The 25,703-nt window shown below is 32.2% G+C and overlaps 2 protein-coding genes across 3 annotated transcripts; both read right to left on the bottom strand.

Annotated features, from left to right (window-relative positions):
- Window positions 1-718: 718 nt before the first annotated feature.
- Window positions 719-24,932, bottom strand: LOC111634460 (patched domain-containing protein 3-like). 2 transcript variants are annotated; one of them, XM_023379230.1, is made up of 6 exons: window positions 24,792-24,932; window positions 8,453-8,556; window positions 6,712-7,369; window positions 4,814-5,295; window positions 4,392-4,727; window positions 719-2,203 (listed from the first exon to the last, which is right to left on the bottom strand). In XM_023379230.1, the coding sequence occupies exons 3-6, from the start codon at window positions 7,230-7,232 to the stop codon at window positions 909-911; spliced, it is 2,634 nt and encodes an 877-aa protein (XP_023234998.1). In that variant the 5' UTR covers window positions 7,233-7,369; window positions 8,453-8,556; window positions 24,792-24,932; the 3' UTR covers window positions 719-908. The 2 variants fall into 2 exon arrangements, with proteins under 2 accessions (XP_023234998.1, XP_023234997.1); XM_023379229.1 differs by lacking the exon at window positions 24,792-24,932 and adding an exon at window positions 8,651-10,744.
- Window positions 13,064-19,601, bottom strand: LOC111634461 (patched domain-containing protein 3-like). The gene is made up of 5 exons (XM_023379231.1): window positions 18,867-19,601; window positions 17,561-18,325; window positions 16,222-16,703; window positions 15,809-16,144; window positions 13,064-14,966 (listed from the first exon to the last, which is right to left on the bottom strand). Exons 2-5 carry the CDS (start codon window positions 18,079-18,081, stop codon window positions 13,675-13,677), a joined length of 2,631 nt encoding a protein of 876 aa, XP_023234999.1. The 5' UTR covers window positions 18,082-18,325; window positions 18,867-19,601; the 3' UTR covers window positions 13,064-13,674.
- Window positions 24,933-25,703: the final 771 nt, after the last annotated feature.

Here is a 25,703-nt window from a genome sequence, read left to right as displayed (position 1 = left end):
TAGCATTTCTATTAACGAATACAATGTATCAATAGAAGCTTACATCAAGGTATGACGGCCAAATGGACGAAAATGGTAAGGCCTAATTTGACCTCTCTGGGGGACCTTTATTTAGTTTGATGCACAAAACAATCATTTGACTCATTGTTTACTTTTCGGGCTTTTTTTCTTTATCGTAGTGATCAACAAGTGTCATCAAGTAAATAAATTTATTGGCTGCAATGTCAAAAATACCAATAATACGTCAATTTATACTCGTATTACATATCAATAATATTAAGAACGAACAATGATTAATAACAACAAACAAAAAGAAAAATAGATCATTGAGCAGATCGTAAACGGTTGTCACTTCAAATTTTATTCTTGACTACGTATTTTCTATTACATAAGACACTTATTAAACAACTTAGGTTATTTATTCGCAGATAAAATCTGCACACTTTCACCATTCAGAATTGAGAGGTATATAAATCCTTTGTTAAATCTATAAATACCGAAGCTATCAGAATAGTTATTAAATATTATTGGAAGAAGTGAGTATAATATTTAAAATTTTACTAAACAATAATATGTATTAAAACACAAATAATGGTATAAAAATAAACAACAAACTAATAAACATTTTTAAAAATACGTAATTCAAATCACACGCGCGGTGAATGTGGTTTTGACGCTTCGCATTGCTTAGAATATTCGACGTTTCTCAGAGTATAGATTTTTCAAACAATATTGCAGTGAGTATACCACTTCATTATTATGTAAGAAGTTTGCTTCTATTCAAACAATTCCCTATAATGTAGCCAATATAACATTATACTATATATATTAAATTGTTAATTAAAAGAAATTTAATATATATTACTTCAATTCTACCGCAATTTTGTATAACTAAATAAAAAATTTTTTTATTTTAACAATACTTCATTCGTATTTGGAAGATCTGCAAACTCTGCATCTAAACGCTTCCTGTCGTCACTTTTACATAATAATAACAGGAAACTGTCCCACAATGACAGCATAACTGGTAGAATAAATAACCCTTGAATTATAGAAGAAATAATGAATATGATAAATACTTTAAACATATCTTTAAAAAATGTGTACGGAGCAGCTATTAAAACAACGACGCCGAAAAGAGAAGAAAGACAACCTTGCACAATCGCGTGACCAGCAACGTCCAAACAATCTCTCAGTTTTTCATTAGGATTCTTTCCTTTACTCTTCGCGTACGCATACGATATATGAGCTGCATAATCCGTGCAAAATCCTGTGATCACTATTAAAAATACTGTCACTATTGGATAGAATGTAACATCCCATACAGACATATATCCTATAGTTATTACTTCAATACAAGCTATTGTGAGCGCAATACAAAATGCACAAAACAAATTCGGTATCAAAATTATAAATATTAAAATCACTACGCAAGAACTAACGACTATTGATTGAGTTGCCGTGGGAATTGCCTCAAAGATAACATCGAAGAAAATATACCGATAATTGTAACACTGTACCGGAAGATTATATTTATCTATTATATTCCAGAGATTAATGAATACTTCGTTTTCTTTCAGCGAATCATCAACCAGTTTCGTCTGAATAAAAAATCTGGAAGCTAATATTTTATCGCCATCGTCACTGAAGACAATGTCCTTGTTAAAGTGTTTGGCCCACTTGAATTTAAGAAATACTCTGCGTAAAGCATCGGTGAAGTCTTCGGGTCGACTCAAATTGTATCCTCTGAGAGACAACCAAAACTGTGGATTTTTAATGAATTTTAGATACAGTCTCAGCCACGATTCCGTTAAATTACTTCCGGCCACATGAGGAGAATTCTCCAGTTCTGTCGTTAATTTCTCTATATTATTCTGGATGTTTGAATCGGAGTAATCCAATGACGAGGTAACAATTATCTGGATTCTATCCGGATAATGCGAAAAAAATGTATTCTCATCGCGAAAGAAGTTCAGCATGTAAGAATTGTCGTTAAATACTCTATTAATTCCTGTCATTGGCTGTACATATTTCGTAAAATAGATTCCTCCAGCGAGATACAGAAGAAAAAAAATAATAATAGCTGCTTTTACAATTGAAAACGTCAGAAGCTTTCCTAAATGGTTTTTGTAACATTTCATTGTTGTTTTGTCTTCATTACCGTCACTTGAATAACAGCCATATTTTATAAATCTCAGTAAACCTAAAAAAATAAAAAAAATAATTTTAATATATTTTCAATTAGTTTAAAATTATGTTTGTTGTTATATTTTTGTATTACTCATAAATAATTACGTTAATTAACATTACACAATGATATTTAGAAGAAAGAAGAGTAAGAATGAAAATAATATTTACTAAAATTCGAACAAATTCTTTCGTGTACAATATTAATCTTTTTAATCATAAGGCATATTACAAATATATTTCCTTCTTCAATTAATTTTACAAGAAAAATGAATTGAAAATGACGATATGGAAAAGACAATTTTCATAATTTTTATTTAGTCTTTTTGCCCTGTGGGAGCTAAGTGGGTCTTACTAAGCTCGTTACGCTTACAATAAGGAAGATAATAACAAAAGTTGAATAGAACTAATCACCGCTGTTTTGATAAGAAACATAAGAAATAAGAAACATTACGCATAGAAAATGTCAGAGATAAGAAAACAACATTTGAAGAAGTATAGAGTAAGAAAGATTTCATAATTTTATCAGAAAAATTCAAGCAATGAATTGCGTACACTTATCGGCGAAAAACACTAACAAGTAACGCATACTAACAGAAAATTCAAATTGTCTGTGACTCAGTTACTAAATTTTCTTTTAAAAAAATAACGTTTGTATTATTAATTATTATAAAATAGCAGAAACCTTAATTTTGAGTGTACAGATGGGTTTTATAAAAAATTGTAAATGTTAGCAAGTAAAATCATCATTAAGTCCAATCCTACTTGAGATATAACACATGATCTCCCTTTATCTCCTCCTCAAACTTTAACTACCAAAATTTAATAGCATCAATCCTCCTAATAAACAAACCTCCCTGCAAAATTTCATAAATTTTTGACAGAAAGCACAGGAGTTATTAAGCCTCAAAGAGGATGAACAAAATTGTACCCTTCCCACACACTTTAAACATCTTGACATTTTAAGGTGTTCTAAGTCTAGAAATGTAAAAATCTTGGGGAGGGTCATTTTTTGACCAATTACCATATTTTCTCTCTGTTATATATAACAGCTGGAAAAGTAAAAAATTAATCAGAACACGTAACATGAGATTCTTTTCATTGAATACAGCAACAAAAAATTTTTAGGAATGCCCAGAAATTTGTTTCTAAGAATGTCCTGGTAAATGAATTGGCTGCCATGTCCCTATTCCAATCTCCAACAGATTTCATGACAGAGTATTTCATAGGGTTACATATAGGACAGAATATGTGAAAAGATTATCAACAATGCAGAATTGAAACATTGGTCAGTGGAAGCCCACTGCTCAGTCTTCCAAGATATGTTGAGAAACAAGAAAGACTCATAAATAACAAGATACATTATGATTGAAATTAATTACAGATTGAATATTGTATGTACTACTGAAAGTACTCCTTGTTGAAATTTATTATATTTCTTAAATCCTTTTAGCTTTGTGATAAAACAACTTTTTGGGTTGCTGTATTTGCTGAAAAAAATATTTTCCTATACTTGTTATGGTTATGTTTTATCAAATATCTTAATTCAGTCAGTCAATAAATTGTAGATATCCTATATTATTTGAACTAATTACTTATTTATTAATATATAAAAATCTTTTTACCAGATTTATGAGGTATTGGAGGAAGATGATTAGAAGATTCTTCAAATAATGTGCATTCCTCACATCCTGGAGCACTTTTATCTTTCTTACAAATTGTATTGCTGTAACAATTAAACGGAATGCAATGATTTTCTTTCCATTCATATCCAGCAGTGCATAGCTGGCAATCTGAACCACGATGTCCAGGAAGACAATTACACTCTACATTACCATGTGAATCTGTGTTGAAATAATTTTATTTTAATTACAAATATTATTATTATTGAAAATAAATAATTAAAGTTTAACATTCAACAATTCCTAAATCAATAGAAAATTTTGTTCAAAAATATTTTAAATACAGCAGACTGTTTATTGTAATCACTTTGGGACTTGCATGATTTTATTGACATTAAAAAGACACGTTAAAANTATAAAATAGCAGAAACCTTAATTTTGACGATGGAAATGAATTTTATAAAAAGAAAAATTGTAAAAAATAATAATTAATAAAATCTAAATGTAAGTAACCTGTATATCTTTTAAATGAAATTTAACTAAGTATTTAATGATTTACGTAATGCTTATTTACTATCTTACCTGATGGTCTTTCATCCAACTTAACAGGAACAAAGAGTATAGCATGCAAGCTCTTGGCTTCTCTATAACCATCCAGTGCAAGAAATCCGCCGAAGAACGTAACTTGATAGATGTAATCTATGAAAATACTTACAGCCATGTAACTTCCGGCAATTTGGAGAATTCCGAAAGGAGTAGTTATCGCAATTAACGAACACGCAACGTTAGTCAAAGACGTTATGGTAATCGATATGGTAGCCTCGGAGAACGTTTCACTCATTCTCTTTTCAACAGAATCTTTGGGGTTGGTTTTTCTCCAAGCAGCTAACAGAACAAACGAGTCATCCAGTCCGATACCTGAAGGATAAATACATTCAACCAATTGGGAGTTTTAATTTAAATTGAATAACGTATCTATTTTAAAATATATTTCATATACCAACCTACAACTATAAAAGGAATAACCAAATTTGTTTCTGTATACTTCATGCCGAAGAGTAGTAAAATACCAAAGGCAGTTACCACAGCAAAGAAAGATGACATACATCCGGAAACACCAATTAGCGGTTTACTTCTCACCCAATCCATCGCCAGACAAGTCACACTTGCAAATGTTATCATACATGCTCCACTAATAATCATATACCATACAATGTTTACAAATACATTAGTAAGTTCATTGTCAATATTAATACCACTCATTACTGATACGCGGATGTAAACGAAGGAACTTTGTGAGACTATTTTCAGAAATTCTTTATCCCATTTATCCGCCATTTCCCGTTTGCTGGAATTATGATAATCGACGAAATAGAGTAAACGAACTGCTTGAAAATCTAATACAAAACTGTTTTCGTCAGTTGAAACCCCTCCTAAATTGATAGCATCTACATTAATGTGCGATGAATTTATCTCCATCGGATACCTGTTAATTAAAAAGAAGTAAGTGAATTAATCCATAACCAGACCCTGAACACTACCCATTTCAATAAACTTAAAACATGAAATAAACATAATATAAGGTAAAAACAACACAGTTAAATGCCCGAATAGTGAATTAAAACACGAAAAACATAAATAATATATATAAATATTGTATAATAAAATAAAAATTGCATTTACTGGTGTCACGGATAGAAATGGACCATATGGCACATGAAAATTTAAATATGGAGTTGGAATAAATGAAAATTTTACTCGTTATTAGTATTTAAAATTTATTTTATACGATTCATTTCTACTCTTAATATTAAGCTTTTTGCCATTTTATAATAATTAATTATATAAAAGTTATTTTTAAACAAAATCTCGTAACTGATAGCGCCAAAAATTTTTTATTCTGTGCCAATATATTTTTGTATTATTATTTTTTATAGGAAAAGTTTCACACTCTTTTGCTTGAGTAATTATAACTATTTCTCAATAAATGCACTTCTGCCATTGATATAAATAAAACCACAATACTGTTAGGAAAATATTGTAAATTATAACAAAAGATATTATTACAGTAAAGCGTCGATCATCCGAAAATCAATCATCCAAAACGTCAATTATCCGAAAGAATTCCAGTCGGCAAATTTAAATTTTCGCTAGTGCTGTGGCGCTGCAATCTTTGGTTATATCTTGGGCTACTCAAATATTTTACGTTTTTGATACTAAATTAACTTCTGAAGTATACTTTTTATTGTTTTTATACTTTTCAATATAGTTATTTTGTTTGTACAAAATAAAAAAATAATTTTTAACGATACAATAGTCTTTGTTAGGCTTAACATCGACGAAAATTCAACGCGAAGCAACACGCAACGGAGAAAAATTTCAACATCGGATACGTTAAACTATTTTTTTCGTACATAATCGGTTATCCGAAATACCAGTTATCCGAACAACCCCAGTCCCCAATTGAATTCGGATATTCGACGCTCTACCGTATTTAAATATTTTATGCGACAGGTTCAGAAATTAAGTTTCAATAGATAGAAAACAATCGAATGTCTTTCAACTTATATTTATTTTCATACTAAAATATGCATTTGCAGGTAAACACTGTGAGTTCGGTCGTGGGTTCACGCCTCGCTCGGACGAGCTGGCCACGTGGAGTCTTCTCCACGTCTGTAACGCCTAAACAGGGGCCAGTTTTCCTTAAAAAGACCTACCGGAAGGCATCCCTTCTAGGCAGATCGTCCAAGTGTTGCGTTGCCATAACTTAACAGCCACCACAAGCGCAAGTGAGGAGGAAACTTCTCACTTATAAAATTATTCATGTAACGAATTGGTTACGTACTGTACATAATAAAACAAAAAATTAATACAATAACAAATATGAAAGAATAATACTTACTTAATTTTCACCTTTTTTCTTCTAACATCTTCAAATTTCGTTTTTAAAGACAATATATTGTTTCGATAACACTCTCCTTCCGATCTCATACAGATATCGGAATACGTTACGTTTTGTCCTTTCCATGTTATTTTTATGTCGAGAATCTTTTCGTTTAGCATTTGTAATTCATCAAATACGTCTTCACGCATCATTGTTCCTCCATCTTTACACGTAGCTATAATCATATTCGCTCCGTAATATCTTATCATTCGTGTAAAATCAAAGTCAGTAGCATTTTCCGGAAAGAACTTCTCTATTTCTGATCTGACTTTCAAAGTTCTTCCGTTTGATGGAACATATAAAAATTCCGTATCTTTAACAACTTTCAGCCTAAATAAACCCAAAGCGGACAGAGTAGTGAACACAAATGGTATTATTACAAAATACAATGGATGACGTCCAATCAGCCGTCCAAGGTGACGAAAACTTGAAGATAAATATCGATTAACTGCATAAAATTTATCTTTTTCGCACTGCATATTTAATGGTGTTAGTTAAAAAAAAAACACTATCAGTTTTTACTGCTTATCTGTAATTAGATATATTTCACTCGAAATATGTTCAAGGTTAAATTTGACAGATTGTTTATTTCAAGACTTCGCATTCGACGAGGATCCTGAAAACACGAAAAACAATTAGAAAAATCAAATTGATTGTTATTAACTAAATATATACAAAAATTAATTTTTTATAAATGTTTAAAAAATTGAATATATACAAGGTAAATTTATTCTTTGTCCGCAGGCAAGAACATTAAAAAATTACGTGACACTTATATTTACTTTTACATCATAATATCACCATAAGAAGTTATACTACACATACTAATAGTTAATGATATGAACCTGTACATTTTACATGAATAATACATTATATTTCCAAATAATGCTTTGAAAAACGTTTTATTTCTGTTTAGTTAAAGGATCGTTTTCGATCCACTTAATGGATCGAAAACGTTCGTTTTTAATAAAACTCCCTCAGCAAAAAATAAGGTGTTGGTTACGGTATTTAGTTAAAGTTTATTCAATAACGAAATTGAATTAACTTTAACTGGAACCACTTTATAGTACTTTACTAATTTGTGAAAGAAGTATTACTTTATCTCAACACAATTTATACAAATGATCCTCTCAATGAAAGAGATTGATACTTCAATATAATAAAGATAAAGCTGATTTACTGTACGCTATATTATATTATTGCCAATATTTATCGGTCTTCATTATAATTAATTAATTAGTATTTCGTGCCTATGTTAAATAGACTTTATATCTATGGAAAGAAATATGGCTTTTTAAGTCACTTCCTGAAGTACTAATGTATATTTAATTACCTAATAAAAGAGGAAAAATTAGTCAAGTTGTAGACGTGAGAGTTCACCTTGAAATGTGGAATTTTTTTCTGTACACAATAGCTTTATCAATGCGTTAAATTAACTTTTAAAGGTGCCATTCTATAGAATTCTTACTTGTAAAATATAGTTTTAAACTTTATCATGTTATAAACAACGCAAAACATGAACGATCTTCCAAGACGATACCTTTCAGAGAGAACTTATGTAAAAAAAACTGGTCCCTGTTTAAGGTGTTACACACTTAAACAACCGAAAAGTTCCACGTGATAAAGTAGATTTTGATACTGGTGAGCACCCTCAAAATGGAAAGAATAAAAATACAAAAAAAAATTATTAAATACTTACCTTGTATTAACTTATAACGATAATTCTCATTTCTCTTCGTTAAGCAGCAAATTTTCTTAGTAGTAGCCACTATAGAAACACAACATTATTTTACAGGATAGAACCTATCAATAAAATAGTAACTGTAATCATTTGAAATATCATTTATTATCATATAATGGGACGATAAATAAATCTAGAGTTACTTGAACGTAATACCTTTGTACAGTACATATAAACTGCATATCGAGTTGCTTACGGCTTATGAAAGTAGTCAAACAACAGTAATAATATTAGATATTTTTAAAAAAATGTTTGTCAAACTGCCAGAAAGTGCTTTTTTCCTCCATTAATTTTCCGGTTGTTGCCTAAAAACAGAAAGTATTGTAAGCTGTTATAATAAAATATTATAAGAGATGGAGCCACACAAATTTTATAATTCTAAGTGTACATGACTTCCTATTTTTATTCATTATCTTTAGTAATATATATATATAGCGTGAAAATTCCCAAAAGGTGCAAACTGTTACTGTACATAAATATTGGAGGATATTAAATTCCCTCATATTGTTTATGACAAAACAGACTCAAATTATAAAACCTCATAAGATAAAATCAGAAGGGTGGAGACAAATAAATAAAGACAGAAGAGTTAAGACATTAGTATTAAATGTTTAAAAAATTAAATTTTATTTTAAGTTGAAAGTGTAATGGAAGTTATTTAAGAAGTAAAACAGTCAGATAATGGCCAACAGGATCTGCGGTTATAATGTCATATTTATAGAAACGTGGTATTTTTTTCCAATACTGGGTATTGTTTTAATTACACACGCAATTGTTAACAACAAGTAGTAATTCCCCCTTTTAAATTAATCCTTCTTTGTTTTTATTGTATTTTTTACTTTTTTACAAATTTCGGTGCTACTTATTTTAATTTTCATTCAATTTATTTTTTCAAATTTTCAGGTGTATTTATTATTTTATTTGTCTATTTTAAATTTATTCGTATCGTGTTGTTAAATATGGCTTAACTCTCAGAAATATAGACCTAATCAATGAGGAAAGCCAACGAAAAAGGGTTTTAGAAGAGTACAATGAAAAGGAATTACCCCACTAATATTACACTAAACGATCTAATATTATTAGTAAATTTTCTTTAGATATATCGGTAATCTAATTTACATGTCAAAAGTAAATATTAAATCGTAGGCCCTAGTAAATTTATTGGAATGCAATTTGAAAAAATTATATTGATAGATCTATAAGTTACAACTGTCATCCGGCTGTCTGTCTGTCTTTTCTTAATCCCGAGAATGATGTTAGATAAATGTAAGGCAGTCGAGAGCAGATTTTAAAAGTTTAGGGGTAGGAGGTCCCGATTAACTATACACAAATTTCCGGTTCGTATCGGAAGTCACGTTGTTTCAATTCAAAAGTTTTCTTCCCGAAAGGTGTTAGGTGATCGGCACGACTCTTTTGTTAAAGGAAAAGTATGATGTACAGGGGCAAGATTACTACTAAAATATTGTAGCGAAAAATCGCAGCTCGGCATTGTGACGACGTTACGATAAATAATCGCTTGTTAGAATTAGTTTGGTTACTGAGTGATCTGCATCCCAAGAAATCTTTTATGGGAAGCTGGAGCCTATTTAGGTGAAGAAACCATGGAAAACGACACGTGGCCAGCCCCCCGAATCCACGACTAACTACCAGAGTTCAGTGGTTTTACGCACCCGGCTACTGAAAGGCTGTTATTAAGATTAAGAGGGTGCCCTTCAGAAGTGAAAAAAAATTGAATGCGTATATATTTTTCACAGGGTAACACTTCCGATTGCACGCAAGCAAGTGCTATCTATATGCTACCTGTCGTTGTAATTATATAGCGTGTCTATTTAGCGCTATATTATTGTCGCAGTAATTAAGTAAATATAATATATATATTTTTCAAAGTTATATTTTTTTTATAAGAATTATATTTAGTTTATTATTTAGTTAATTATTTTGCCAATAGACGGCGCTACGTGTAAATCAGCAAATGTATTGTATTAATAGATAGAAATTAATTGATTTACAGAAATCCAATAGATATTTTCTGGTGGGATTTTTGAGTGCAGTGATGAGTTTTATTATATATATAAACAAAAATTATATGCTAAAAACGAGTGAAATCTCTCCATCCTCTCGACCTTCCACATCCAAAATTTACTAGAATCAAGGCCCATTATACATACCATACCAATACTTTCCCTTGTTACAGATACATAACACACTGGGAAATAAAACGTAAACTTATTTTTAAAAATTTTAAATAAACTTTATAACTAACTAGCTGCAAGGACCCGCTTCGCTGGGTTTTTATTTGTATGTAATACAGCTTTTTTAATATATATAAAAGACTGTTTTTTTAAGTAATCTAGAATCTAGCTGAAAGAACCCGCTTCGCTGGACAAAAGGTAACGATAGTGAAGATTAAGATAATTACATTATAGCTGATCTTACCCGTTTTCACAGAATGCAAGAATTAGGTCCCCCGTTTCCAGACTAATTAGAGAATTTTTACGTTTAGTCAAACGAACTATTTTCAACGTTTCTGGAACGTTTACAATCGTTCTATAATCGAATCAATATTCGAATTTTATATTCGAATTTAATTCGAACAAATTCGAACAAAACATTCGAATATTAGTTCGATTATAGAACGATTGTAAACGCTCCAGAAACGTTGAAAATAGTTCGTTTGACTGGACGTGAACAGGAGACGTTCAGAAATAGAATCGGACCAGGTTTCTAATTAGTCTGGAAACGGGGGACCTAATTCTTGCATTCTGTGAAAACGGGTAAGATTGGCTATAATGTATCTTAATCTTCACTATTGTTACTTTTTAAAAACCCAGCGAAGCGGGTCCTTGCAGCTAGTATATATATAGATATATATAATTTCTTCGGAAAGATGCAGGCTGACAGCGAAAACTGAATGGTTCATTCAGCAGTCTTCCTGTTTCTAGGAGGAGAGTATATAAACACTGGTGCTTGTATTTGAATGCAGGCTGTGATATCGCAAGTTTTTCATTACGCTCAGTATACTGTAATCCTGCAAAGGTGACAAATAGTATAATATGTTTAATAACAGGAATCGTAAAGGAAGCTTGAGCCTCCGTTGTGAAGATGCTTCCTTTTTTATGTTTAAAAATTCAAATTTAATAAGTGCTAAGCTCGTGTATTATAAAAGAATATTTTTTAAGCTATTGACATTATGGATACAGAAAATAATACATCAGAAGATATTAATAATTAATCCTCCCTTCACAAAGGAAATTTTTAATTTTTACGTAATTTTAATACAATGTAAGATACTTAGATTAAATTTTTTCTTAAAAGTCTTGCTTGATATATGAAATATATATTGCATTTTATTCGCTTATTAACCCTCTAGAACAGTAATGAACAACCTCGTGTGGATGCAATTACAAGTAAACTTCATAGGCTTCCAGAGAGCCACAAGTAAACTTCATATGTTTCTAGAGGGCCACAAGTAAACTTCATAGGCTTCCAGAGGGCCACAAGTAAACTTCATAGGCTTCCAAAGAGACACAAGTAAACTTTATAGACTTCCAGAGGGCCACAAGTAAACTTCATAGGCTTCCAGAGGCTCACATGTAATTTTTTTTCTTGCGAAATTGCAAGCTTTAAGCATGCAGAATATTAACATTCCTTCAGTACAGTAGATTCTAAAATAATATAGTCTACTACATTACAATGATGTGCAAACTAGTAATTAATAAATTATATAATTTATTTTTATTCTTTTACTGGGTCAAGTTTACTGTTAATGTATTTTGTCACGAATATAAGGTTAATTACGGTTGTAAAATGACCCCATGCAGTAAACTGGAAAATAAAATAACATTGACAATGTCTCTACGGATGCTTATTAGAATTTCTCGGGCTGCTCTCGACTGCTCTAGATAAGTCGACTAACGCGGGGAATCATTATTAACCAGGTTGGAAACACGCTAAAATATAACATAATTAATACAGTAATCTATATTTTCTAATTTATACGACATTGGATTTCCGTCAGATGAATAAATTACTTTTTACAAAATTAAAAGACAAAGTCGTTCTAAAAATATATATTTCAGACGATTACCATTTTTACAAAGTGTTCTAGAACAAAGTACAGACAGCTGGACCTTCCTTTTTAGGCTACACAACTGCCTATATTTTAAAAAGTTCCTTAAAAACACAAAAAAACCAATAAATATTAAGAAAAAATCTTCTTTAAAATTGGAATGGTAAATCTTACGACGTCTTGTTACTTCATCTTTGTCCATTGGGTTTCTGGCTCTTTNACGGAAATCCAAATATATCGCTATAATTCGTCACCAGAGGGATATCGGCCTAATCTACATTTGTCAGCGCTAATCCTCAGTAGATAAAGAGCCAAAGAGCCAGAAACCCAATGGACAAAGATGAAGTAACAAGACGTCGTAAGATTTACCATTCCAATTTTAAAGAAGATTTTTTCTTAATATTTATTGGTTTTTTTGTGTTTTTAAGGAACTTTTTAAATATAGGCAGTTGTGTAGCCTAAAAAGGAAGGTCCAGCTGTCTGTACTTTGTTCTAGAACACTTTGTAAAAATGGTAATCGTCTGAAATATATATTTTTAGAACGACTTTGTCTTTTAATTTTTATTATACGACATTCTTTGACAATACCAATATGAAATTAACATTGACGACAGGATTCACTCGAAAATCAGCATGCCACTTAGATCTGTTTATTATCTAATCTACTAATTTTTATTTATCTTATACAAATTAGCAACTACCAGACCATCAACTATAATTAAAACCAAAAAATAACAAATAATAAAAACTGTATATGTTAAATTTTATAATAAAAATGCAGTGAAGACAGTAAATTATCTAGAATAATAATTTTTTTAAAATTGAAATACTGTATATCAGGCATTATAAAGATCGTACATGTTTTAACTATATATTTATAATAAAACAATAAATAAAATAAGAATTTACTTACTAATTAAAGTATCAAAATTCAAATTAACTCATTGCTAGTCACATTTTATTTCTGGAAACAATATAAACAATATATATATAGTATATTCATTTTTCAACGTCGTAATCGATGTTACGTTACATCGATCTTTAACAGTTTCCAGTGCCATAAATATTTTATATTTTTTAGATTATGGAATTTTTGGATTAATTATTCTTTTTAATTTAACAACCCTTCTTTCGTATTCGGAGCATCTGAAGATTCCTCATCCGAACGCTGTCTCTTGCTACTTTGACATAATAACAGAAAATTATCCCATAATGACAACATAACTGGAAGAATAAATAACCCTTGAATTATGGAAGAAATAAAAAATATGAAACATAATTTAAACATATCTTTCATGCAATCGTACGGAGCTCCTATTAAAACAAAAATGCCTAATAGTGATGAAAGGCAACCTTGCACTATCGCGTGACCAGCAGCATCCAAACAATCGCGCAGTTTTTCATTCGGATTCTTTCTTTTACTTTTTGCATACGCATACGATATATGAGCTGCATAGTCCGTACAAAATCCGGTAATCGCTATCAATAAAATCGTTATTATAGGCATCATAGTAACACCCCATACAGACATATAGCCTATACTTATTACCTCAATACAAGCTATTGTGAATGCAATACAAAATGCACAAAACAAATTTGGAATGAAAATGATAAATATCAAAATAACTACGCAAGAACTAACGACTATTGATTGAATTGTTGTAGGAACAGCCTCAAGAGTATAATCAAAGAAAATAAATCGAAAATCGTAACATTGTACCGGAAGATTATATTTATCTATTACATTCCACACATTAATAAAAACTTCATTTGCTTTCAGCGAATCATCAACCAGTTTTGTTTGCATAAAAAATCTAGAAGCTAATATTTTAGTGCCATTGTCATTGAATACAATGTCCTTGTTGAAGCGTTTGGCCCATTTGAATTTAAGAAATACTTTGCGTAAAGCATCGATGAAGTCTTCGGGTCGACTCAAATTGTATCCTCTGAGAGACAACCAAAACTGTGGATTTTTAGTGAATTTCAGATATTGTCTCAGCCACGATTCCGTGAAATTACTTCCGGCCATATGAGGAGAATTCTCCAGTTCTGTCGTTAATTTCTCTATATTATTCTGGATGTTTGGATCGGAATAATCCAGTGACGAGGTAACAATTATCTGTATTCTATCTCGATATTGCGAATAGAATATATTTTCATCACGAAGGAAGTTTATCATGTAGGAATTGTCGTTAAATGCCTTATCGATACCTGTCGTTGGCCGTAGATATTTCGTAAAATAGATTCCTCCAGCGAGATACAACAAAGAAAGAATAATAATAGTTGCTTTTACTATTGGGATCGCCAGAATCTTTCCTAAATGATTTCTGTAACATGTCATTGTTGTTTTGCCTTCAATATCTTCACTTGAATAACAGCCATACTTTATAAATCCCAGAAAACCTAAAAGAAAAATAAAAAAAAATAAATATAAAGTATTTATTAGCCATTTTTTATTATTTTATTTTAAAAATATGATTATTAAATGTTGTATTTTTAGTTTAGTGTAGATTAAGTTAGTAACTCTTAAACCTATCCGATCTGCACCAAATTTTTCATATTTATTTTTTATGACTCGAGGAAAGTATAGACTTTTATGATATCTGGACACCTCATTCTTTTCCAATTTGATCTCGACTTTTCGTGATAAACATAACAATGGGAAAGCTAAAATAAACAGACTTGACATATAGTTTTCATTACATCGTTTATCCTTCTTACTCTTTGGCCTGGAAATGTTAGACATATCTGTTAATTACTAATGAAAGCAAATAGTTATCAACTCTAATAATTTTTCGGGTCATTTTTTGACCGATTTCCATACTTTTCCCCTATTACATGTAACAGCCGATACAGTAATAGTCCGGAAATCGGGTGTTCGTAATTCGGGGAATTCCCATACTTATGATCTACCTTACAGTTTACGATCAATGCTGTGTTCTACTTTACGAGAAGCGTATTTTTACTATATTCCGTGATTCATTATGTTAAGTGAATATAAATACTTTTGTGTAAATTATTAAAACAAAATAAAAGCACTAGTTTTCGAAAACAAAACTATTCTATAAAATAGAGTGACACGATCATATTTTATCATATACGAAATTCATTACATTAGTGACAAGGTGTTTATAAACAATTTTACTTCGATTATTAAAATATAGTTAAAGTACGATGCCATCATACTTTATTTACATGTTCATTAATTACTTAATGGTTAACTTAATGATTAATTGTTATGTTACCTGATGGTCGTTCATCCAGCTTAACAGGAACGAAGAGTATTGCATGCAATTTCTTTGCTTCTCTATAACCATCCAGTGCAAGACATCCGCCGAAGAATGTAATTTGATAGATGTAATCTATGAAAATACTCAAAGCCATATAACTTCCAACAATATGGATAATTCTAAAAGGAGTAGTTAATGCAATTAACGAACACGCAACGTTAGTCAAAGATGTTATAGTAATGGATATTGTAGCCTCGGAGTACGTTTCACTCATTCTCTTTTCAACAGAATCTTTGGGATTCGTTTTTCTCCAAGCAGCTAACAGAACAAATGAGTCATCCAGTCCGATACCTGTAGAATACATTCAACCTATCGTTAATTAAAATTACATTCGAGTTTCGAAAAATAAATACATTTTGTATACTAACCTACAACAATAAATAGAACAATTACAGACATGTCATTATATTTCATACCACAGAGAGATAAGAACCCGTAGGCAGTTACCACAGCAAACGAAGATGAAATACAACCGGAAGCACCAATCAGCGGTTTACTTGTCACCCAGTCCTTCGTCAGACAGGTTACACTTGAAAATATCATCATACATATTCCACTAATAATAATATGCCATACAATATTTACAAATATAGTATTAACTTCATTATCGACACTAATTCCACTCATTTTTGATAAGCGGATGTGAACGAAGGAATTTTGAGAAACAGTTTTAAGAAATTCTTCTTCCCATTTTTTTGCAATTTCCTGTTTGCTGGAATTATGATAATCGACGAAATAGAGTAAACGAAATGCTTGAAAATCTGTTATAAAACTGTTTTCGTCAGTTGAAACCCCTCCTAAATTGATAGCGTCTACACTAATATGCGATGAATTTATCTCCATCGGATATCTGTGAAAAATATAATTACAATACAGTATATTAGATATTGTAAGAAGTCTTACGTTAGAAACACGTACTTAGTTTATTATTGTGAATAATTATAACTATTAATTAATAGTAACATACATTTGTGACTTTTCATATATTGAAACAATATAAAACAAAATTCGCAAATTGCCTGATGTATTAAGCACGTAACACAGAGGATGCATATACATTTGTAATCAAACAGATCCAATACTAATGTGATCGTTCAAATCTTGTACACAAACGAGCTATAGTGATCTGATCAATCTCTATCCTTGCATTGAAATCAACTAAATCCTATCTAGAATCAACTGAATCGCGATCAAATTAATCCGAGCGGAGGGTAGGATCGTTCCAGAAGTGATCTGTTTCACGTTGCAAAGACTGATCCGATCTTACAGATCGATCATCTGAAAGGAAAAGTACACACGTATTGTACCCAGGTCGGAGATTGGCGCCTTGGGGTTGATCATGTGGAGTGTTCTGGATCAGTTCACGTTTGTAACACATAAATAGAGACCAACTTTCTTTAGAAATTCCTCTTATGTGTCGCGTTTCCTTATAGAAATAAATCAAACGATTAAAAACAATAAACTTCACCTATCGATACTATTAACAGGTACAGTACAAACGTTTTTAATCCTCATAACTTAATAAAAAAAATACGTCTGATAAATTTACTTTGTTTATCTTCACTATTCTTATTTATATAATTCGATATTATTTAGAATTATATAATATGTTTAGAACACTACACACTATTATCAATTATAAGAAAATGATGGCAATTTATAAGAGTCGAACAATAAAATATAAACATATAAAAATTAAATACTTACTTAATTTGCAGCTTTTTTCTTCTGACATCTTCAAATTTAGTTTTTAAAGATAATAAATTATTTTGGTAACATTCCCCTTCCGATTTCATACAGATATCGAAATACGTTACGTTTTGTCCTTTCCATTTTATTTTTACGTCGAGAATCTTTCGGTTTAGCATTTGTAATTCATCAAACACGTCTTCACGCATCATTGTTCCTCCATCTTTACAAGTCGCTATAATCATATTAATTCCTTCAAGTCTTGTCATTCGTGTAAAATCAAAATCTGTAGCATTTTCCGGAAAGAACTTCTCTATTTCTGTTCTGACTTTGAAAGTTCTTCCTTTCTTTGAAACAACTAAATATTCCGTATCTTTAATAACTTGTAGCCTCAATAAACCCAAAGCGAACAGAGCAGTAAACACAAATGGGATTATAACAAAATACAATGGATGACGTCCAATCAGCCGTCCAAGGTGACGAAAACTTGTAGATAAACATCGATGTAGCACGTAAAATTTCTCTTTGTCACATTCCATATTTAATTATGTGTATGGAATAAATATACAATTCTGTTTCTTCTTACTAAATTGTGTAGATAAATATAATATGCAGAGTGTAAATAAAGGTATATTTTATGTGCACACACAGTCTATTGGAAGGATCTCAATAAACTATACTGAAACTGCCTGCTTTTAATAAACTTTTATAGGGAAATTTCAGGGAAATTAGCCACATAAGGATAATTACTTCAAAACGACATTACCACTGAACGACGTTTTACTACACATACAAAAATATATTATTAGTTTTGTAAATAATTAAATTGAAATTACAAATTTATTATTAATTTAAAAAAAAATAATAATAATTTATTTAAATAAATTTTTTTCTACGATTAATTATTATATAATGGGATAAAACTTAATTTTGATGGTAGATATGAGTTTTATAAACAATTTTTAAATGCTAATCATGAGTAAAATCTTCATTAAGCCCGACTCTATTCGAAATATGACACATGATTCCCTGACCTTTAACCTCCAAAATTTTTTAATGGCAACAATCCCTCTAATACACGAACCTCCCTGTAAAGTTGCTGAAATTTTCGTAAGTACAGAAGTTATTAAGCTTATACACACACAAATACAGAAAAACCCAGCGAATTTTTCTCCATTTCTCTACGTTTCAAGGTCACGAGTCCAAAGATGTAAAATTCTTAAGTACTGTACGTCATTCTTTTGACCGATCGCTATACTTTCCCTCTGTTATATACAATAAAACCGAGAAAGTAAACTAAAAATAAAAGGTATTATTTACTAACCTGCTTTTATCTTATGTTGGAAACTTTCACTTGTTTACGTTAACGCATTACTTTACCATTGTACCTTTGTACTGTTTATAGAAAGAGAATTTAAAACTGCGTATAGCTTATTCCTAAAGTTGTCAAACAACTCAGTAACAAGTTGTTTTTTTTTTATAAGAAAAATGGTTTGTATGCTCAGTAGCAACCAATTAGAAAGGAGATTTTCCTCCTTTATTTTATTTCATTATTTTATAATAATCCCGCTTTAGAATAGAACGGAGTTCGATATAACCGCTGTGGTTTGAATATTAGAACAAATTATATATATTTAGCCTTATATCAAATAAGGTTGGCGTCAGGAAGGGTATCAGGCCTTAAAACTTATGCCAAAACTATATGAAATGTCTACTAGACTAAAGTAAGAAGCGATGTGCAGTCATGTCGCCCGAAAACTATGTCAAATGAACTGGGGTTATCGAACCAAGGACGGGAGAAAAGTTAATCCAGAAAGAGAAGAGGAAGAAGATAAGAATAAGAATAGGTACTGTACTGTACTTTAAACATTGAATGGGAAGAGTAGAAAGTTGGTTGATCTTATGCAAAGAAGGAGAGTGAACATTTTGTGCCTGCAAGAGACAAGATGGAATGCTAAAGAACTTGGTGAAGGGTACAAGCTGTTTGTGAGTGGAGCGAATAAGGGAAGAAAGAATGGAGTTGAAAGAAAGTTCTAAAAGACAGAGTCTGTGAGGTTAAACGAAAGTGTGATAGAATTATGAGAGTTAAGTTGGACGTTGGTGGAATTTTCATTAGGATTATGTGCATGTGTATGCTCCTCAGCCAGGTAGTAAAAAAGAAGAAAAGACAAACTTTTGGACAGATCTTGACCAAGTTATAATGTGTGTTCCTATGAACGAGAAATTAATCTGTGGGGGCGATTTAAATGATCATGTTGGGAAGAGGAAGAATGCGGAAAGAAGAGTTCTTGGGAGGTGAAGTATGGGAGAAAGGAATGGAGAGAAAGAAAGACTAGTCGATCATGCTGTGGTTTTTGACCTTGCGCTAGTTAATACCTACTTTGAGAAGAAAGCGAATCAACTGGTTACATAAATGAGTGGAGGTAGATCTAGCCAGATTGATTTTTTTCTTGTGTCTCAGGAGACATCTGAGAGAAATGAGAAACAGTAAGGTGTTAAATGGAGAAAGTGTTGCTGCACAATACAGAGTTCTTCTGGTGGATTGGAACTTTGGTGGTAGAATGCTGAGGTACAATCCGCAGTTAAACAAAAGAAAGATGCAAAGAAAAGATGGGATTTGATGGGAAGGCCTGAAGATAAAGAAATTTACCATTTGGCAAATAAATTGACTAAAAAAGCTGTGGCTATTGCGAAAGCAAAGACTTTTAGAAGAGGCTTATAAAGTTTTCGAAAGGAAAAGTCGTGAAAGTCAGTTGATGAGAATTGCCAAAGCAAGAGATAAGGCATCAAAAGATTTTACCTCTATTAAACTGATTAAAGATGATATAGGAGTGGTATTACAAGATTACGAAAGGGTCAAGGAAAAAATGGAAAGTATATTTTAGGAATTTATTGAATGAAGAAAACCCCAGAACTTTATACGAGAACGGAGAGGCAAATGAAGGAGTGATGCAAGATATTAGCAGAGAAGTGAAAATTGTGCTTAGGAAAATGAAGATAGGGAAAGCATTAGGCACTGATCGGATTCCGATTGAGGCTTGGCGAGGTTTGGGTAAGGAGAGAATTAATATCCTCTTGGACTTATGAAGAAACTCTGGCAGCAGGAGATCCCAGATGAATGAAGGAAGAGCATTCTGGTGCCGATCTTTAAAAGTAATGGAGATGTACAAAATTGCGGAAATTACAGAGATATAAAGATATTGTTCCATACTACGAAGATTTGGGAGAAAATTGTAGAAAGAAGGATTAGGCAAGAGTCTGAAATTGGAGAGGAACAAGTTTGGCATTTTGCCGGGAAGGAGTACAACTGATGCTATCTTTGCTCTAAAATAGCTGATGGAAAGGCACGGGGAAATGGAGGAAGATTTGAACATGGTCTTCATAGATCTAGATAAGGCGTATGATAGGGTACCAAGGCAAGAGATATGGAGATGTTTGAGGGAAAGGAATGTTTCAGAAAAATATGTTAGGCTCGTGATGAAAATTTACGAGGGAGCGGAGACCCAAATTAAGAGTAGTGTGGGCACTACGGAAGGGTTCTTCGTTAATGTCGTGTTGCATCAGGGATCGTCCCTTAGCCCTTATTTGTTTGACCCCGAGGCGGACTAAGGCTAAAGCGGGCCCTAGGCAACATTGTAATTCCGGGCCTATTTTTAAAATTAAAAAATTAAAAACCTAATTTCCGGGCCCCAAAAATTACGGGCCCTAGGCACGTGCCTAGGTTGCCTAGGCCTTAGTCCGCCCCTGGTTTGACCTAATAATGGACGTGTTGGTGTGTGATGTGAAGTGTGAGGCTCCGTGGTGTATGATGTTTGCGGATGATATTGTACTGTGTGAACTTTCCCAAACCAAGGCTGAGAAGAAACTGAAAGATTGGAGGAAAGTTTTGGAAGAAAGAGACATGAAGATTAGCAGAACTAAAACAGCTTATATGACTCTGAATGGTAGAGATGAGTGTAATATTAAAATCCAAAAATGTTTCGCTTCCTTTTGTTCCGAGTTTTAAATATCTTGAGACATTTGTCAAGTTTGGAGGAGGATTGCAGCATAGAATTTAATGTGGATGGATGAACTGGAAGAATCTGAGCGGTGTGTTATGCGACACGAAAGTTAGCTGCAATCTGAAAGGCAAGGAAAATTGTATAAATCAGTTGTTAGACCTGCAATGTTATATGCAGCTGAGACATGGGCAATAACAAGAGCCCAAGAAAGAAAGATGGAGGCGGTGGAGATGATAATGTTGAAATGGATGTGTGGAGTGTCAAAGAAGGATAGAATAAGGAATGATTTTATTAGAGGGTCTTTAAGGTGAGCCCCATGAGCAACAAGATGCAAGAATGTAGTTTGAGGTGGTTTGGCCACGTTGAGCGAAGAAGTGACAATTATGTTGGAAAGAAGATCGGAAAACTGTTAGTAAAAGGTCTTTAGGAAAAGAGGAAGACCAAAGATGCGTTGGAAAGATAAGGTGGAAGAAGACTTCAAGGGGACTTAAGAGAGAAGTTCTTGATAGGGAGAAATGGAAAAAAACTTATTAGAGAAGAAAACACCGACTCCATATAAACATGGGAAAAGGCGAAGATAAAGAAGAAGAAGATAATAATTCCGCTTTTCCTTATATTTTCAAATGTTTATATGCAAGAAAAGAAAGTTATTTTTTCTTCCTTTATTTTAATACTTAAGCAGACTTTTCTCAATAAATATAAGATTATTTATTATATTAATTTTATTATATAATGTTAAAATTAATTACATCTAACTAAGGAGATTTTGCACCCCATTCGCTTCACTCATCACTCATAAATTTTATTTTTAGTATTTTCTAAACAGAAAGTAAATAATTATTAGTTTTAAATTTGCCGTATAGTAATATTTTGTTTTGATCAAAATATTTCCTCAGATTCAAGACTAATCATAGTAAAATATGATAGAAATTCGTACCAAATACTGTATATCTATATAACTTAATACTAATTTACTGTGTGCTATGTTATTTCCATTCCAATTTTTAGTAATTCCTTTATGAAGTGCTTCTACATAATATTATTTTATTGTTATTTACAATTTTTGTGTCCCTAAACTCTTACTTTTCTACGCCTGGATATAGTAGCCTTAATGATAATTCTCCACTGATAAATATATTAAATAATCATCTATAAATTGTTTAAAACTTAATCACGCCTAAAATGAAAATTTCGAGTAAAATAATAAAAACGAAAGATTTTTAGCGATATCTATGAATATTTAAATGAGAAAACAACTGAAGTTATCTAATAATAGCTAAAAAAAACTTACTATTTTGCGTAAGGCTGACGTAAGTAACATTTTTGGTGACGTCATTCCTGATGATAAATGACGTAAGAGTTATAATGTTTACAACTAAGACGTCTCGCTACATTGCCCCCTCCCAACCCACGAGGCTGAAAAGTGGATGAAGGTCGTCTGGTGTTCTACTTTCTGTAGAAGTGACGTAATCATAGTATTGGTGTAATCAAAGGTAATCATAGATTTAATTACAGCGAGTGGATACTTCGATACTTATGACATTTTAGAACTCTACCTATATTCATTCAATAAAAGCATTCGCCTACTTTCAAACAGAATATCTTATCATAGCATTAGTTATAGCCTAAATAGACAATCGTATATGTTATTGAATTGACGATTTGTTAAACGTCACATTTTTCTATCTGTTCACACGTACCGATACGAAGAGCGTCACAACAAAGTTGGGAATATTCGCTATACATCGGAAATGATCTAAAGGTCAAGGAACTCTGTTCTAATTGTCTTAAGTTATTCGCTGATTTTAAAAGAATAGACGATCGAGGAACGTGGATATACTCCACACCCACCTCACCTCAGTCATCTTAGCTAGCAAGTGATCCTCTAGACGGCGAAAATAGCCTTCATCCCCTTCGTCGATTAGCAAATTAAATAATACGAGGATAATAACTTTACCAAATGGATGCGTAGGATATTTTACCTGGAATTATCCTTACCTCCCATTTCCACATGCGATCTACAATACCTACTTCAACCGTTTCACCTCCACTTACCGTGATAATTCTTGGCTGTGTTATACGGCAATCCTTAGTATATGCATCATTTCCACATTTCGTTATTGCTTTTGGAAAATAAAATGTTCTAAATCTATTCGTCGGAAATACCAAAGGAACACAAACGAGGAAAACACATTTAAAAAGAGTAAAGAAGCAATTACTCCAAAGGAAAGTACCGAGCTCAAGGTTACTCAAGAGGAAAGTCTACCTGATTCTACCCCTCAGAGACAAATAATTGGCGCATTTAAGGGAACCCAACCTGTAAAGAAGGACGGCCACGACAATCTAATTTTCCTCCCTATATTAATGTATTTTTTTAAGAGCATATTCTTCATTGTATTAGTATATAGGATAATATTAGATTTTTAGTTAAGAATATTAAAGATTAACAGGGCTGACTGTCTTGTTGACTGACTTAACCCTGAAAGAAATGAAAGAAAAGAAGTAATAGTAATAGATTACATGGAAGATTAGAAGGTGAAGAGAAAAGCCTGCAGAGTCGTCTTGCCGAAGCAAGACGACTCTGCAGGCCCCTTTCTCTTCTATTCTGTAGTCTAGTTCTTCAGTAACTAGGTCTACGTCGTTCCAACCTTCTGCTGTTGCAGTGTAATTTTGAATATAGTTGTATAAATGAAATTTGTATTGAAAATAAAAGAAATACATATTTATGGTCCCCGCAAGGGAGCTGCTCCTGTCTTACCTTTTCTATCTATCTAAATTTCCCCTTCGCCCTAATTTCTCACAAACTTTTCTTCTCATTTCCGTTTCTTTTCATGGGCTATACCTTCGAGTGAGGCCCATCTCTCCTAGCAGACTGCTGTTGCAGTGTAGAAAGTGAGAACTATGCTCATGCTGAGGTCATCCAGTTTAAGAATGGATAGTAGAGAGAGTGTATAAAACCTTTATGTTAATTTGAATACCTCGTTTCCCGGCAAAACCGAGGAGAAACACTAAGAAACATGTTGGGGTTATTAACTTTGTTTATTGTGAATTGTAAAATTAAAGTAACATTTAGACCGAAAAGCAATCAGCCGTGCCAACGAAACCTTTCATGGAAACTCTCGTTTACAACCTATCTACAAATCCTCTACCAGGAGAATAACTTTTAATCCGCAGTCGATCTTCGACTCGACGAATGTATGTCAACGGTCAACTACAACCCACTCTTCCGCGACCTTTCACCCACTTACTTGAAATCGGACGAGCTCGTATCCCACTTCAGAATGGAACCCGCTATGTGAATCAATCGAAGTGACAACATCACGATTAACCGAAGAATTTCTTGGAACAATTCTACTCGCAACAAGAGAAGACAATGCGAGACGAACCGACCAACTATCCAGTTGACGGACTTTGAACTATTTTTAACCTTCAAAGACGACCACGAGTCACCGATTACTCAACAGTAAACTATCTGATTCAGCAAACGTCGATTTGTTTTCTCTATCGGTTTATGTAACAGGCCGTAAAGAGTAACGTGACTTGGATAAGTGGTAACGCGACACTCTGTGATGAAAAAGTAGTAGTAGGCTACGCGACCACTTACTCAACGAATTCTTTACCTTTGTCTGCTTAATCTGTTATTTTTATTTTATATTATCATAACTTAGAGAGAGAGTTTGAAAAGGAAATTACAATACCGCATATAGACCGATATTATCTTCCCAGAAACTACCTCTCACAAAAAGGTGTACTTTAAGAGGTCCCACATTTTTGCTCTAGTTTACACAAAAAATGAGTTTAAATGTGTCCAATTCTTCGAAGTTATAAAAATCGCACTCAGTTTTAAGAAAAACACTGCAATTTTTGGAAAAGTAGAGGATGGTGTGAGATTTCGATCCCTTTTTCATTTCCACTTTTGTTTTGGTCGACGTTAATTAAATATTTAAGTAATCAAATATTCTAATATTCTCCCCGAGAAAAGGGCAATAGAAAGGTCAAGCGGTGAAAAGATGACGAAGTGGAAAACCCACATGTCCTTTTCCTCGCCATACTCTGATAGATAAAAACCGATCAAATATTCCTCCAAGTCACGCCGGAGAACGGGTTAGGTTTCGCTGACTTAAACCCCCGATTTCTCATAATTATTTAATTTCCATACT

Source organism: Centruroides sculpturatus, unplaced genomic scaffold (genome assembly GCF_000671375.1).
Source record: "Centruroides sculpturatus isolate CEXI.00-Female unplaced genomic scaffold, Cexi_2.0 scaffold710, whole genome shotgun sequence".
In the NCBI taxonomy this organism is placed as follows: Eukaryota; Metazoa; Arthropoda; class Arachnida; order Scorpiones; family Buthidae; genus Centruroides; species Centruroides sculpturatus.
Note: the sequence above shows the minus strand (reverse complement) of the source record. Positions and strands in the feature narration are given on the sequence as shown.